Below are 13,882 nucleotides of genomic sequence, written 5' to 3' on the forward strand. Positions count from 1 at the left end.
AAAATAGCACGCTGAGATGCAGGCTAACCCCAGGCTCCCTCCCACTAGATTGAGCCTGAAGGGGGGAGACCACTAGAAGAAGAGGGTCCTCTGATGCCTAGCCCAAGGCAGTGGTGAACGTCAGAACATAAGAATGGCCCTGCTGGGTTAGACCAGAAGTCCATCTAGCCCAGTATCCTGTCTACCGCCAGTGACCAATGCCAGGTGCCCCAGAAGGGAGTGAACCTAACAGGTAATGATCAAGTGCTCATAGGCAAGGAGAAGAATGACTGTTCATCAGGACAGATAGGTGAGCTTATGGGCAGTCCCCGCTGTCTCATCTGGCAGGGGCCTTTCCTTTCCAAATCCTGTCTAAGGATCACATCACAGTCCGTGGTCTCGGGCTGGAGCGTGGCGGGGGTACAGGAAAGGCTAAAAGGCCCCCCCCCCCCTCCCAAAAAAATGCTGCTGTGATCTCCAAGCCCTTTTGTACTCTAGTTACCTACTTCTCTGAACTTCATCAGAGGCTAAAATGTCCCACATTATTTTAGTAAAATAATCAGTAAATCAGCAAAACAGATACGCCCCCATTTTATCTTACTTTTGAGAACCTTAGTAATAGTGAACAGCAGACGTGAGGTGTACATGGGTTCTCCTACTTGGCAAGATGTTGAACTTCAGCACGCAAAGAAAGCTTCATCTTTAAGAGCTATTGGGGGAAATGGTATTTTAACTGATATGTTGTGATCGCAGCAGTAAGTTCATATAACCTCCTTTGTGTATCCATCCACGGGCACTTATAAAAACGGAATCGCGGGTGATTTGCACTTACATAGCTACTTAATGTGTTTATATCTCCGCCTAGCTCCTAGGAAGGAGCACAAGCCCCATAATAATCATTCAAGCACTAGCTCCATTCAGGGAAAGCCATTTCAGCGTAAGAAAAAGAATCGCAGGCAATGGGATCGAATCACTGGTGACTAATCTAATGTTAAATATTGGATGCGAACTGGGTGTGTTTTGCTGCAAAGGCCGTATCGCTGCGCTAAGGGCGGTGCGTGTGCTTAGAGGCTCCATGCCTTTCATTCAAGCAGCAATAAAGTTGTTTGGCTCGATCCAACTTTATGAAAGTTAAAACTGGTTTGTCTCCCCCCCCCCCCCCCCCCCGCTTCTCACACCTTATCTAGTTTCTACATTCTTCCCACTTCAGTAGTCAAAGTGATTGAAAAGCCGAAAACTGAGCAGATCCATTCCTCCAGCAACTTTCCTCACATTTCTCATTTACCATTTTATCAAACAGGCCCTTTGTCTGCGCAGTCCCCTGATGTTGCCTCTGTTACACGGAGATATTCTTCAGGTCATGTGGGTTAAAAGGGGGCTAAAAAGGAGATCATATTGGACTTGCTTTACACAGACATGTAGCATTAGACCCCACGTCCAATAGAGGAAAGATATACTACTCCTATTTGATGAGCAGCAGGCCAATAAATTCATTAATCATCATTTTATGCCTCATCAAACACTTCCCAAGTTCCTCCATGGGAGTTATACAAATTAGCCACTGAAAAGGCAGTAATTTTAGTTTAGCTAGGTAAGTGCTTTTTGATTGCCTTCCTGAACAATGCTTCCCTTGACAAGCTAATAAATCAGCCCTTTCTGAATCAGAAGTGCAGCAAGTGCGAACAATAACTCCACATAGTTTCTCCGCTGATTTCAGCTGGAAAGGCCTGAGAGGATGATCTGGGATCAAAGTCTCTTACTTTATTGCAGAGCGAAAGCTTTCTTTATGAAGAAGAGCTAACGGGGGGGAGGGGGCTTTTTTTAATCAATTAATGAGCATTAAAAAGGTCTTTGAAACAAAAAGCAGGGCTAAGGCTCCCCCTGCAATGACGTCAGATGACCTTGTGCGTGGCGGGGGCCAGCGCTCAATCTCATCGCGTTGTTCTGGGGAAGCGGTAGCAATATCACAAATGTATCCCTGCTGGAGCGCTGTGAAATATATTCCGTGTGAGCCAGGTGGACAGGTGAGGGGTGGTTGCATAAATCTAGAGGCTGCTGTTGTCAGGAGTAACAGATTACCCGGGAAAATCGTAATAGAGACTGTATTTAATCTGCGACCAATTGATTCCTTGAATGTTTCAGGTATTTGTAGTGTAGGTTTAGATTTGTTGGGTGGCTTTCCAGTGAAAAGCCTGGAGGGTGTGCAGTCTTATCTTCTTTTCAAATTGCTGCCTTTGACGGTATCATCCTATTTTTTTAAAAAAAAAAAAAGCTTGGCCGTAAATCATTTCACTAATCAGCTGTCACCAGCCAACATGCAGACATTGGCATTCAGCCGGAGAATTTGTTTTGGAAGGCCGTTAGCAACCAAAACTATGTTTGTATCAATAACCGTCTGTTAATGTCTCATGCATAAGGATGTAGAACACGCAGAAGAAACAAGGAAAGACAGCATTAAAGGGGAACAATTTGGGGGAGGAGGGTATTAATTGCCTGTTGAAGCAAATCCCTTCCCCACGTAGGCTAAGGTAGACTAATTGCCTGGAGCAATTACTCTATTAGAAAAACCGCAGGGTTTAGTGATTTCAGTATCAATAGAACGCTCAGCTACAGCTGAAGGGAAGTGAGTGAACACGTGCAAGGTGCTAAGTTCCAATAGTTTAACAAAGGGTGTTGCTGATTCCCCTTCTCCAAACACCACTTGTCCTAATAAGCGGCAAATAATTACTCTGCTCAAAAGTGGTAAAGGGTAGGCGTCCTCTCAACTAGTCTAGACCCAAGGTATTTTAAGTACAGTGTGTCTCTTCTCCTCTTCATTAACTTTCCTTCCACACATCACTGCATGCCTCTGAAAATAACTTGGCAAACTGGGAGCCCGTTTATCTCTTTTATCTTGGGACCTGATCCAATTAAATAAGTGTACATTTAAAGTTGTATCCATCAAGCATGAGTGTGGGGAGTTCTGTGGTTTGCTTTAAGCAAATAAGTCAATTTCAGTGGGAAAGAGGTTTCTGGACAAAATATACCAGCTTATAAGGTGACTTTAGAATCCCCTGCAGTGAAGGTGGGAGGCAAAAAAGATTTGCAAGTAATACCGTGGAACAGGTGAAAGTCAGCACACGGTGTCTGCAAAGATGCTCGTTAACCAAAACACCTTTTTCATAAGTCTACAGAAACCAACACAAACGAAGAAAAGAGAGATGATTATTCCACAATAGCCTGCATCAACCAAGCAGACCTGTTCTCAGAACACTCTTTGCAAGTTCCAACATGCTCTAATTATAACAGATGAGTAACAGTGTGGTAAGGACATTTATTTTCTGGTATTTGGGGCGAACTGATTTCTGAAGCTTTTACAAGTAGTCTATCAAACCACTAGAGTTCCTTGGCATGAGGTTTACTGTCAGTCAAAAAACACTGAAGGCTTTCCAAACACAAGGCATTTATTTATTTTAAATCGATGGAGTCAACGTACAGAACATTAAGTCTGGATCTTTACTTGTCTTGCTCGTATGGTTCTGCCACTGGAAATACACCAAACCTGCTCTCTTTAAAAAAAAAAAAAAGGGGGGGGGGGAGTACGGAAGAAGAGTTAGCCAACAGAAAACAAAGGAAGGAACAGCTTCCTTAAATTAGTGCCACCAAAAGGCGCAGAATTTGTCCTTCGATTCTCAGCCTGTTTGTAGAAACGTTGTACATTTTGAACGGAAGCAATGAAAACTCAGTTAAATAATCATTTGGCTGCCTCTCTTACGTGTTTCTGTAAACTAACCGTAAAAATAATACAGATTGCTTTCATCTGAGGCAATTAAGACAATTAAACAAATCCACCACCCTCAAAGAAACTATCTACAGCCAAGTAATGCTGTTTCCTGGAGTATTTTCTGGGGGTGGCAATATACCTGTAGGCCAAACTAATACACGTTACAAAAATCAGCTAATTGTCTCCAAAATGTTTTAAAACACTGTATATAAAATCAGAATGAGATAAACCCTCTGATAGATCGGGGTCACTAAAAAAATTAGTTCAAAACGCTGGTTGCTGGTAGTTATGGGTTGGAAACTCTTTCCAAATCCCCGAGTCTAGTTTCCTCTTTAAAACAAACAAACAATAGGTTGGTTAGTGATTTAGCCCGTTTTGAGAACCTTGCGAACCCCCCAGTAGAATCTCAGCGGTTCGAACTGAGCACGGTTTTAGAAACTCTGGTCCCAATCCTGCTCCCCTGGAAGCTGGCAAGGACTTCCATGACTTCAGGATTGGGTCGACTGGGCCTGATCCCGCGATCCTTTAGCATTCAACACTTGTCCCTGCGATCATGGGGAATGCTGAGTCCGAAAGGATCAGAGCCTATTCCCGGTCCCTTATACAATATAACCCAGGGAGGAGCAATAGCAGGTTTGAAAGGAAGGTTGCGCCTGTTTTTGCCAGCGAATGCATAGAGCAGTGTCCCGTGAAATAACGTAACTAACTATTGAATAACGTAACGTAAATAGGGTAAAAGTAGTGAATAACGTAATCAAACTATTGAAACCAAACACATTTCGAGCGAGGGGGGAAATCCCCAGTGGTGAGTTAGTACTAAATGACTCGATGCAAATAGATGTTGTCTATAAAGCTGAATCGAATTTCTATCTCTGATTCAACAGAATGAGTTGGGTAGCGTGGGGTGGGGTTACAGTTTGCTACTGCGCTAACTTTTTCTTCTCGAAGCCTGCTGCTGGGTGATAGTGGCAGGGGTATTAATCGTTGGCAGCGCGTTTAAAGTGCATGTCTAGGCGTGGGTTTCGTTCTGTTCTGCTAACCTGAAATAAATCTGTACAATGGTAAATCTTCGCTTTGTCATTTATTGCACCAGACCGATTCTTCAGTCCTCCCCCCGGATAAGCCTCTGCAGGATTGGGCCCCACGTGTCTGCAGGACGGATCCCTTTAAACGAGAGGGAGCTGGCGCTCTCAAAAATCAGAAGAGTGAGTAGGGGAAGGAGACATCGCGCAGAGGGTACATTAGACAGTAAAATGCAGCGCTTATTAATAGGAGCTGTCTGGTTTAATGCAAGGATTTTGTTACTGGGCAGCAGCTTTCTTATGAACCCTCAAACAGCTGCAAGAATCGTGTGCAGCCTTTACCCACGAGTAGAACTCTGAGATTTAGGGAAACCCGGGGCTCTGGTGTTTATTTTTGTTACTTTTGTTTGTTTTTATGGTTAAGCTTTTCTCACAATCTATTTAAAGTAGCAGTCGGTGTAATTGCCCTCTCTCACTTCACCCAAACAAGTATTTATTCATAAATATTTGTAAAGCAGGTTTAAAAACAAAACAAACAAACAAAAACGAGGGGAGAGAGGGAGTTTTAAGTGCCTGATCATTAATAGTCAAGAACTTGCTTGGACAAATTTATTTTTAAAAATCCTGGCTAGGTACAGGGTAGAGGAATGCAGGGGGACAATAAACCATCTGTCAGTTACAGGTTCATTTCGTGGCTAGAAGTATCATTGAGGGAGAATGATTTATAGTGAATGTGATTTAGAAGATCTCAGCATAGACTTTGTCTTTGTCGGAGCCAAGTAAAAAGAAACAGCTGGCCTGAATTTTTAGCACCCATAATTAATTAAAAGCTTCATTCCTGGGATTTGATGATTCAATAAAGCAAGACCCTTATTCCCCTATGTGATTTCAGTGAATATCTACTCCACTCCAATTCTTTTGGGTCCCAAGATAGGGCAGATTAACGCTCTTTTTCTGTGGGAGAGAGGGCGAAAAATGCCTCAAGATTGCATCTGAGGCACACACAAAAGGTAAATTCAAAACTGCCACTTGTTCTCTGCAAAGGCTCCTTATTCTCCACTATTGATGTATTTGTGCCAGGTTTTAAAGAAACCAGAGGGGGGGATGAGGCATTAACATATTGCTCATTTGGAAAAACAGCCGGTTCTGTTTTGGGTAACACTTGTTCCACTGCCAGCCACAGATGTCCTTACTAATAATCTAAGCAAGTCATATAAAAAGGGGAAAGGGGAGGGGGAGGTCTCTTTGCACTTTCTGTGCTGAATTCGATTCCGCGCTGGAGACTAGGTTGACTCGAGTAGGTTTCTCTAGTGGTTTGTTAATGCAAAGCCGGACGTAAGAAACCTGACTTCTACATCTGCGTAATAACAATAATGAACAGCGCAGCGTTCTGTTTGTCAACAGAACCGAGCTGGCTGATTAAAGAGCCAAGCTGCCCGCAATCAACTGATTGAGTTGTGGGATTGGGTGTCTGGCTACCATGTACAGCATCTCGTCTGAGCCACTCTACCTTTTTGACCCATGTAAACTCCTTTTTTTGCAGCCTATCTTCGATCAAGCCGATTCTGATGGGGTTCGTGGGTGGTTGTTGTGGTTTTTTTTAAACATTCATACTGGCCAGATTTGGGGAGAGGCGGGGAATCCGTTTTAAACAATGATTCCTTTGCTTCCGAAATGAAGGCTACATTTATTTTCAATCGCCTTTTAAACCTGCAGACCAAGTGCATTTCCTTGCTCTAGAAGAGCTTGGAAGTCGTTCCTAGGCATGACCAGAAAATATTCTGTTTAGATCATCTTACCAAAGGAAGAGAGGGGGTAAAAAAAAAAAACCTCTAAGCCAATTATATCAAAATATGCCTTCCACAGAAAGCTGTATGCTGTTACTGTAATCGCTCTCCGAGTAGTATTTGGTATGCTAGATGGCAGGACATGCTAGATGGTTAATAGAGACAATTGAAAAAGCAGCCATTGCAGGGAAAGCACTTGGGTGTATGTAAACTGCGGATCAGAATTAAGGTTTGTTTTTGTTTTTCAAACGCGGGAGGAACCAGCAGAGTGCAGGATAATCCGAGTCTGTCAATGACTCTCACTGAAAAGCTGAACTTTATTTTGGGGAGGGAAAAGGAACAGTTCAATCCCAACTGACTCTCGGGTGAGGTAGCCTTGGATCTTTTCCAGCCAGCTCCTCTCAGCAAGAATAGATGCATCCTCCATCCCCGGGTTTTGTTATTGTTCAGTTTCCTAATGGACTTAACAAGTGAGTATTTGCTGTGGAAAAAAATATGGCGGCTGGGGTCCCATTATTGCTTAGTGTTATTGACCAGGCCTTTCATCAAAAGTACATCTCCGTGCCCAGACCCTTCCTGAAAGCGAACTCCAGGGTTCTCTGGAGGATGAGATCCCACGCCAGGGGCGGGTACGTCCATTAAAAGGAAAAGGGACATTGCTTTCCACAGGTGTGGGGGGGGGGAAGCTCGCTAAGCCCGAGCAGGTGAGTAGCTCCTCTGCTTTGGACGCTGTGTTCATTTGCAAATATGCTTTAGGATGATGAGGGGCAGGCACACCCCTCCCCCCCTTTGTAGCGGACAGCTGCCAGATGGGAAAGCCCCTCTCGCTGGAGCCTAGGGCTGTCTGACACACACACACACAAAGGGAACGGGTTAGGTGAGTTTCAAAATCAAAGCGAACTTTCTGTTCCCCCTGGATCGGACCTCGAACTAGGCAGCTCCCGCACTTCAGCATCCGGGGCAGTCCTAGGGTCCGCGCTGCATTTCTAGGGGAGTTTCTCCCTCTGCGCTTCCCCCCACCCCAAGCAGAAAAGGACCCGCAGCGACGCTACTTTACCAACCGCTTTTAACACCTTTAACCTTCCTGGGTTTACCTGCCCAGCAGTGCATTCGTTTGTATTTTCTTTAAGGTCTTGGCTAATTCATTTCCTAACGGCCTGCAGCTGAGGACTGGAGAAGTCAGTACACTCGTAGAGGCGCAAGTAGTACCCCAGTCTCTGGGATGGCTTCACCCACACCCTCCCCGAGTGGGTGCCTGCCCGTGGGCGAGTGCCCTGTCCTTACACGCGACCTGTGTGCCTGTCCCGGGGCAGCGGGGCCCCTGCCTACAGTGGGGGAGTCGCACGAGCCAGCGGACTGGATCCGGTTCCCGTTGGAGCTGATGGGAGTGTTGCCACGGATCGCGGGGAGAGCAGGATCGGGCTCCGAGCGGCTCTGTCTCCTTCCGCGGACAGCGGAGTCCTTCCTCTCCAGGCCCCGCACGTGCGCACCCCCAGACCCGCAGCGACCTTCGGCTCCAGCGTGGTTCTGAGTTCCCGCAGGACCAGCAGGGCGCTCCTTGGGGCCAGGGCAACATCCGGCAAAGTTGGGCGAAGTTAAGTCGCTCCTGCTGGAGATCTTGCCTAGCTTAACCTTCTTGCCCCTGGCCTTGCGGTAAAGTTGCGCCGCAGAGGAAGGAACCGACGCCACTGAGAGCGGGAGGGGTGGGGATGGGGAAATCTGGTTTAATGGGAAATAATTTGAAACCCAAAGTGCGAATCTTTTTGAGTTTACCAGAGAGTTGGCAGCATCTCCGACTTGCTGTTTGACATGCTTTTACCTGGCCAGCAGCGTGTTACTGAAGAGTGCTCTGTGTTCTAGGCGTGTTTCACACGGAACAGCGCTAGAAAATACACCAACCACTCGCCTAATCAGCCTGGGTCCTATAGCAGAGTATAAAACTGCAACCCTTCTTCCAGCCAAACGGCTTTTCCCTCACCCTTAGCCTTAGCCGGACCCATGGCTCTGGGAGAACAGAGGCAGTAAAGGGAAGCATCTGAGAGCACGATTCCTGGTAGATTATTACCATGTTAACACCCTGTTTCTGCAGGCTAGGGGACGTGTTAACCCCCTTGACTTCCTCACAATAGCCACCAACAGCAGCTCTGACACAACTGCCCCTTCCTCCAGCCCTACCCTAGCCCCAGGAAAGGTCCTCTTGAAAACTGCAACGCCCACTCAGAAACTGGCTTAGGGACCATTCTGCTGGCCACATTTCTGGGCACTCTTAGTTGGGTTGGAATGATGAGATCGTTTTTTTCTGCACCATGCCAGCACTAGGAACTGACTGCGTGAACGACTGAAAATGCATGGACTGGTCTCGAATTTTAAAATGTCAGGCTATCGGTATTAGGTTTTTATTATTATTTAAAAAACTCTTAGCATTTTAAATTTGTTTGTATCCTTGTTGTCAAAGAGACGTGAAGGATTTGGGTGGACCTCTATGCACGTGTTAGATTCACCTGAACTTATAAAGGTAGCACAATTAACGATGACAATGATACAGCATCGTAATGCGATTTAGCTTTGAGGAAAATGCCCTCTGCCAACGGTTGCTTTAATAACACAAGTCGCCAGCAAACATCTATCGTATGCCCATTTCATTGCGCCAGTCACCACACTTTGCAGGCGAGGCTCACGAGTTGCATTATTGTGTCTCTATTATACTGATTCTGTGACAACGCTGAGATTTCCGAGCAAAATCAGAGAGATGCAGGTTGGAGAAAAGGCCAAGCTTTCCTATCAAAGAAATCATCCAGTTTGAGAAATCTGTCAGGGAACCCCCTCAAAATATTGAGTGAACTGCCTTCTATTGACTGTATTTAAATATACATATGTATTTTTTAAAATCACCCTGCAACCAGTCTTGAGAGAACCCTTCTTGTCATTCCTAGTTTCTCATCTACTCTGAGTTGAAACCATTTACTTAAATACTCTGCAGCAAAAAAATAAAACCTCGTCTTAGATATCTGCAGCAAATAGTTAAACCTAATTTGTGTTTATCATAACAAAAATACAGTCAAACTCGTATGCATACAGTATATACATACATTCAAGTATGTGGCTGTATATACCAGCCTTATGCAAATAATCATGTTACCCTGTTTATAAATATCACCGTTATAAAGTAAGAGATTTCAAAAGTCATTGGTGGATTTTTAGATATTAACCACTAAACACTGCGCCAACAGTCTGTGAAGAAGTTGACCCTAAATAAGGTATTTCAATTTAAAGAGATCACATAAAAGTAACATCTGAGTTGCAAAATTGAGAGGTCATCTCAACTTGTCAAAATATATGAATGCTGCTTTTCTTTTAAAAGAAAAAAGAAAAATGCTCCTTTACTGCCCTTTAATTAGAAAAATAACATTATGCTGAAATTTTAAGACGAGAACAATTACATTTAAGATTTCATACAGGAGAGGGATAAGAGGGAAGCTCAGAATTGTTTTTATTAAATTGACAATCTACAATCATAGTTAAGACTTAACTAGGTAAAAATAGGCGACAAACTGAATAGCTGCAACCTAGAGGAATTGGATTAGTTCCCTTAGGAATTTATACATCAAACGAAAACCCTATTGAGATTGCTAATAGACCTATTCAAAATACGCCTTATTATAAGGAACTTGGTTTTTTAACAAACGAGGTTCCTAAACTTATTCCCAAAGTAGTTTTTCAGAGGTAGAAAGAGCATCTGGGAGAAAGGTGTATAGAGTGACAATTTAAAAAAATCCATCATAAATGACTAAGTACAAAAGATTAATTTTAGGAATGCTTGTTTAACTGTATAACCTGTTGTCTCTAAAGCACCGTTATGTGGGATTATCCACTTTCCTATTCCAATGAGAACTTTGGACGTTTTAACGTAGAGTTCAACAAAATATCATCTCGATCTTTAATAAAAGCGCTCGGAGAGATAAGGTTTTATAAAATACTAAGCGATTTAAAAAAAAAGAAAAGAAAAAAAAAGGCAATATGATTCCACGAACTGATGTCACTGTTCTGCAGTTCGTTTACCAGAACTAGCCAAACTTTCGCCTAATTTAAACAAGGCAGGTGAGTTAAATAAATTTGATTTATTCTCAATCTCCTCCCCAACACCCCAAAAGCAGCTCTGTATAATTTTTTTCCCCAGTGTAAATAAATGATCCGATTGTGGAATTCAATTGTTTTTTTAAAAAATCATTTATAATTTATAAAGTGACAAAATAACATACTATTATCCTATGAATATTTGATTATGTACACTTTCAGCTTGAAACAATTTTGACTTTAAACCAGATTATCGACAAAAATGGTATAGCAAGTGAACATTTACTGTATTTTTAAAACATAATATACAAACTACTATTTAATATCCCGTAAAATGTAAATATGCATGAATAAACCTGTTACAGCTAATAAATAGCTCTGACAAAGTTGAAGCGATTACAAAATAATTATCTGGCTTGTAAAAAAACAAAAAATAATTTAAAAAATAAATGGGTGTTTCAGTACTCTTCTGTTTAAATGGTACCAGATATATCCCAGTCAAATTAATGTCAATGATAGGTTCGAATACAACTGACACCCAGAAAATCCGATGTGAATAGAGCAAATTTGTTCCTATAGCTTTGTGATGTAACAGTTTTTGAACATTAGAAAATTTGCTCTGGAATAAAACACACTGCTTAGTTAATTGCAAAGGCAGGGAAAGTCAAGATTTGAGAACCTGAAATACCCGTGGGAGGTAGTTTGAAGTGCAGGCTTCAATTAATGTAGAATATCTAATTTGACTATAGATTTCCTTTTTTACTTTGGTTTTAAAGTGATAGAAAAACAGATTTTTTAAAATGGTTAAAATTGCTGCTTTTTTTTAAATTTACAAAAGAGAGATGACAAAATTCCTAAACTGGTAACAGAGCATTAAACTTTCCTGGTCCAATTTGTATCTAATAAAGCTGAAATCTATCTTCCTTTGTTTTCGAGTCGTATAGTATAGTGGAAGTGTGTATTTGAAAGCTCCTTGATTACGTTTTGAGTATCTCTCTTCCCCCCACCCTTTTTTTTAGCACCAGTTTCAAAGTGGGTAGGTTTGAAATTCAGGACAAGTGTGACCCCTACCTGTGAATGTGGGGAAACATTCCAATCCGACCCTCAACCTCCGTTTATATATGGTAATCTCCGGACAGACAGATTTACAAATCCTATCAATGCTTGCAATATGCAGCGGCGATGAAGCACTAATTTAATCAAATTAACCAAATATATCAATGCAAAATTCGGGGGAGAGGGAATGAATTGAGGGAGGGGGAATCTTTCCCCTAGTGTATATCTTAATGTGTATTCCCCGGCTCTCTTCTTAATAACTCTGCAGCACCTTTGAAATAGTAATAAGGGCTAAATCTGGCATAAAATCGAACTCATTAGCAAAGTTCACCAGCTGATTACTTTGCATAAAACACGACACTGATTGGAAGTAATTAGGTTAAAAGCTGGTACTGTACTTCGATTTGGTGTTTCTATTCTGTATTTTTATATATATCCTTATTTAATCTCTTACTCATAAATACATCTCGTCTTCATTTTATCTCCTATATCATCCTTTCATTCTTTGACTATTTGCCCCCTCAAATTAGCCTAAATTACCACAACAAGTAGGCGCTCTTGTTAAACATTCCCACATTTAGACATCTCTCACTTTGAAAATCAGTTTCAGGTATTTAATGTTCTAAATGAAAACCCACATTTAAACAAACCAGCATTTAAAAAGTTATTTTTGTCACCAGTTATGTATGTATTTTCTCGGTGCAAAAACAAGTGTGTTTGATTCGGTTAAAATCTTCTTTTAATTAAAATATTTGCATTTAACAATAGCGACTGCAGTTTTTTATCTAGTAAGTATAACCTATTTCCTTTATTAATTTATTATACTTTAGCTCACACCCAAGGGGAAAAAAATCAATAGGCGGCAAAAAAAGTTAAAATAAACGTGTGTGTATATATAATATATATTTATATATATATTTTAAAACTATGAAACAATTCGGGAAAAGACACAAATGTATATATTTATATTACGAAAAAAACAACATTAATGCCTGTACAGGTGTCTTGATTTCATAAGTTACTTCAAAGATACTGTATTATCAATTTAAATACAAAAAGCTACATTAAATATACAGAATAAGATTTAATACAAATCTTTCTCCTTTTGTGTGTAATTTTTGTTTTGTTTTCAGTTGATTAAGACATTTCTGAGTTCTTTTATACTCAGCCATTTCCTATGAACTATAAACTTTTGACTAGGAGTGTGTCTTTGATTTTGTTTGTTTGTTTGTTTTTGTTTTGTTTTTCTCTTGATAGTGGAAAAATAACTGCCAAAGCATTAAATAAATTAAAAAACCAAAGTCCCAAGGGGAGTTATCGGAGAAGAAGCCAATATTAAATGTTGGACATACCTTTCTTCAGTTCGTAAGGTGAGTCTTTGCAAAGCTCTACTTGGGATTGGCTTCTGATCATTTTAGTTTCTTTAGCCAAGGTTTCTGCTCTGTTTAAAATAGTCTGGTTTAATCCATTGAAATGGCTGCTGGGGGCTCCGGCGGCCGGGTTGGTGCCAGCGTGGCTGTGAAGATGCCCAAAGGTGCTATAGTTCGTGTAGCCCGGATAAAACGGAGACGCGTAGTAAAGGGGCCGGGAGAGGACGGCGCTGTTAGGAAAGGGGCACTGGGAGGAGGGGGACCGCGACGGGGAATGCGAGGTGCTGCTCCCGGCCAAGGGAGGGCCCTGGTTCGGCCCCGCTCCCGGAGACACCTCGCTGCTGCTCTCTTTCGATTTGTCCGCGGAGGTGGCGATCTCGGCCAGGGACCAGAGTTTGGGTTTGGCGAGGGCAGCCTGCTGCGGCGAATGGATCACCGACGTGCTGTTGCTGGAGGGGGCGATGGGGTGCAGCTCTCCCGGGTGGGGGGCGGCGGCGGCTGCTGAAGGGGGCCGGTACTGGTGCTGGAGCTCCTCGCCACCCGCCGCCTGCTGCAGGATCCGGCTGGCCGGGCATTGCACCAAGGCCGCAGGGCCGGCCGCTTTGGGGGGGCCCGGCCTCCCCTCCAGCCTCTCCTCCGGAGGCTCTTTACAATCCGAGTCACTCAGGCCGCCCTCGGCCTCCTGGCCCGCCGGGGAATGGGGCTCCTGCAGCCGCTCGCAGCCCGGGGCTGCCTTCTGCTCTTCTCCTCCTCCTGTGTGCAAAGGGGGAAGAGGAGGGCGACAGAAAGTTTGCGAGGGCTCCTGATCCCGAGCCCAAGTTCCCCCACAAA

The 13,882-nt window shown here is 43.0% G+C and overlaps 1 protein-coding gene and 1 long non-coding RNA gene across 5 annotated transcripts in view; one reads left to right on the forward strand and one right to left on the reverse strand.

Moving 5' to 3' along the window:
- Positions 1-13,882, reverse strand: part of IRX5 (iroquois homeobox 5) — a 39,262-nt gene that overhangs the window by 22,425 nt on the left and 2,955 nt on the right. For 2 of the 4 annotated variants that reach the window (XM_042852282.2, XM_042852283.2), the window contains exon 3: positions 13,034-13,804. In XM_042852282.2, coding sequence (XP_042708216.2) covers positions 13,034-13,804 — 771 coding nt within the window. Of the gene's footprint in view, positions 1-2,242; positions 3,528-10,017; positions 13,805-13,882 lie in introns of those variants that run through there. The other 2 variants (XM_042852284.2, XM_005289782.5) reach the window with 2 other exon arrangements.
- On the forward strand, positions 3,538-10,513 carry LOC122173922 (uncharacterized). Its single transcript, XR_006174970.2, has 2 exons — positions 3,538-7,021; positions 7,682-10,513. It is a non-coding gene; the product is annotated as an uncharacterized LOC122173922 (long non-coding RNA).

This window comes from Chrysemys picta, chromosome 14, assembly GCF_011386835.1.
Source record: "Chrysemys picta bellii isolate R12L10 chromosome 14, ASM1138683v2, whole genome shotgun sequence".
Taxonomy (NCBI): Eukaryota; Metazoa; Chordata; order Testudines; family Emydidae; genus Chrysemys; species Chrysemys picta.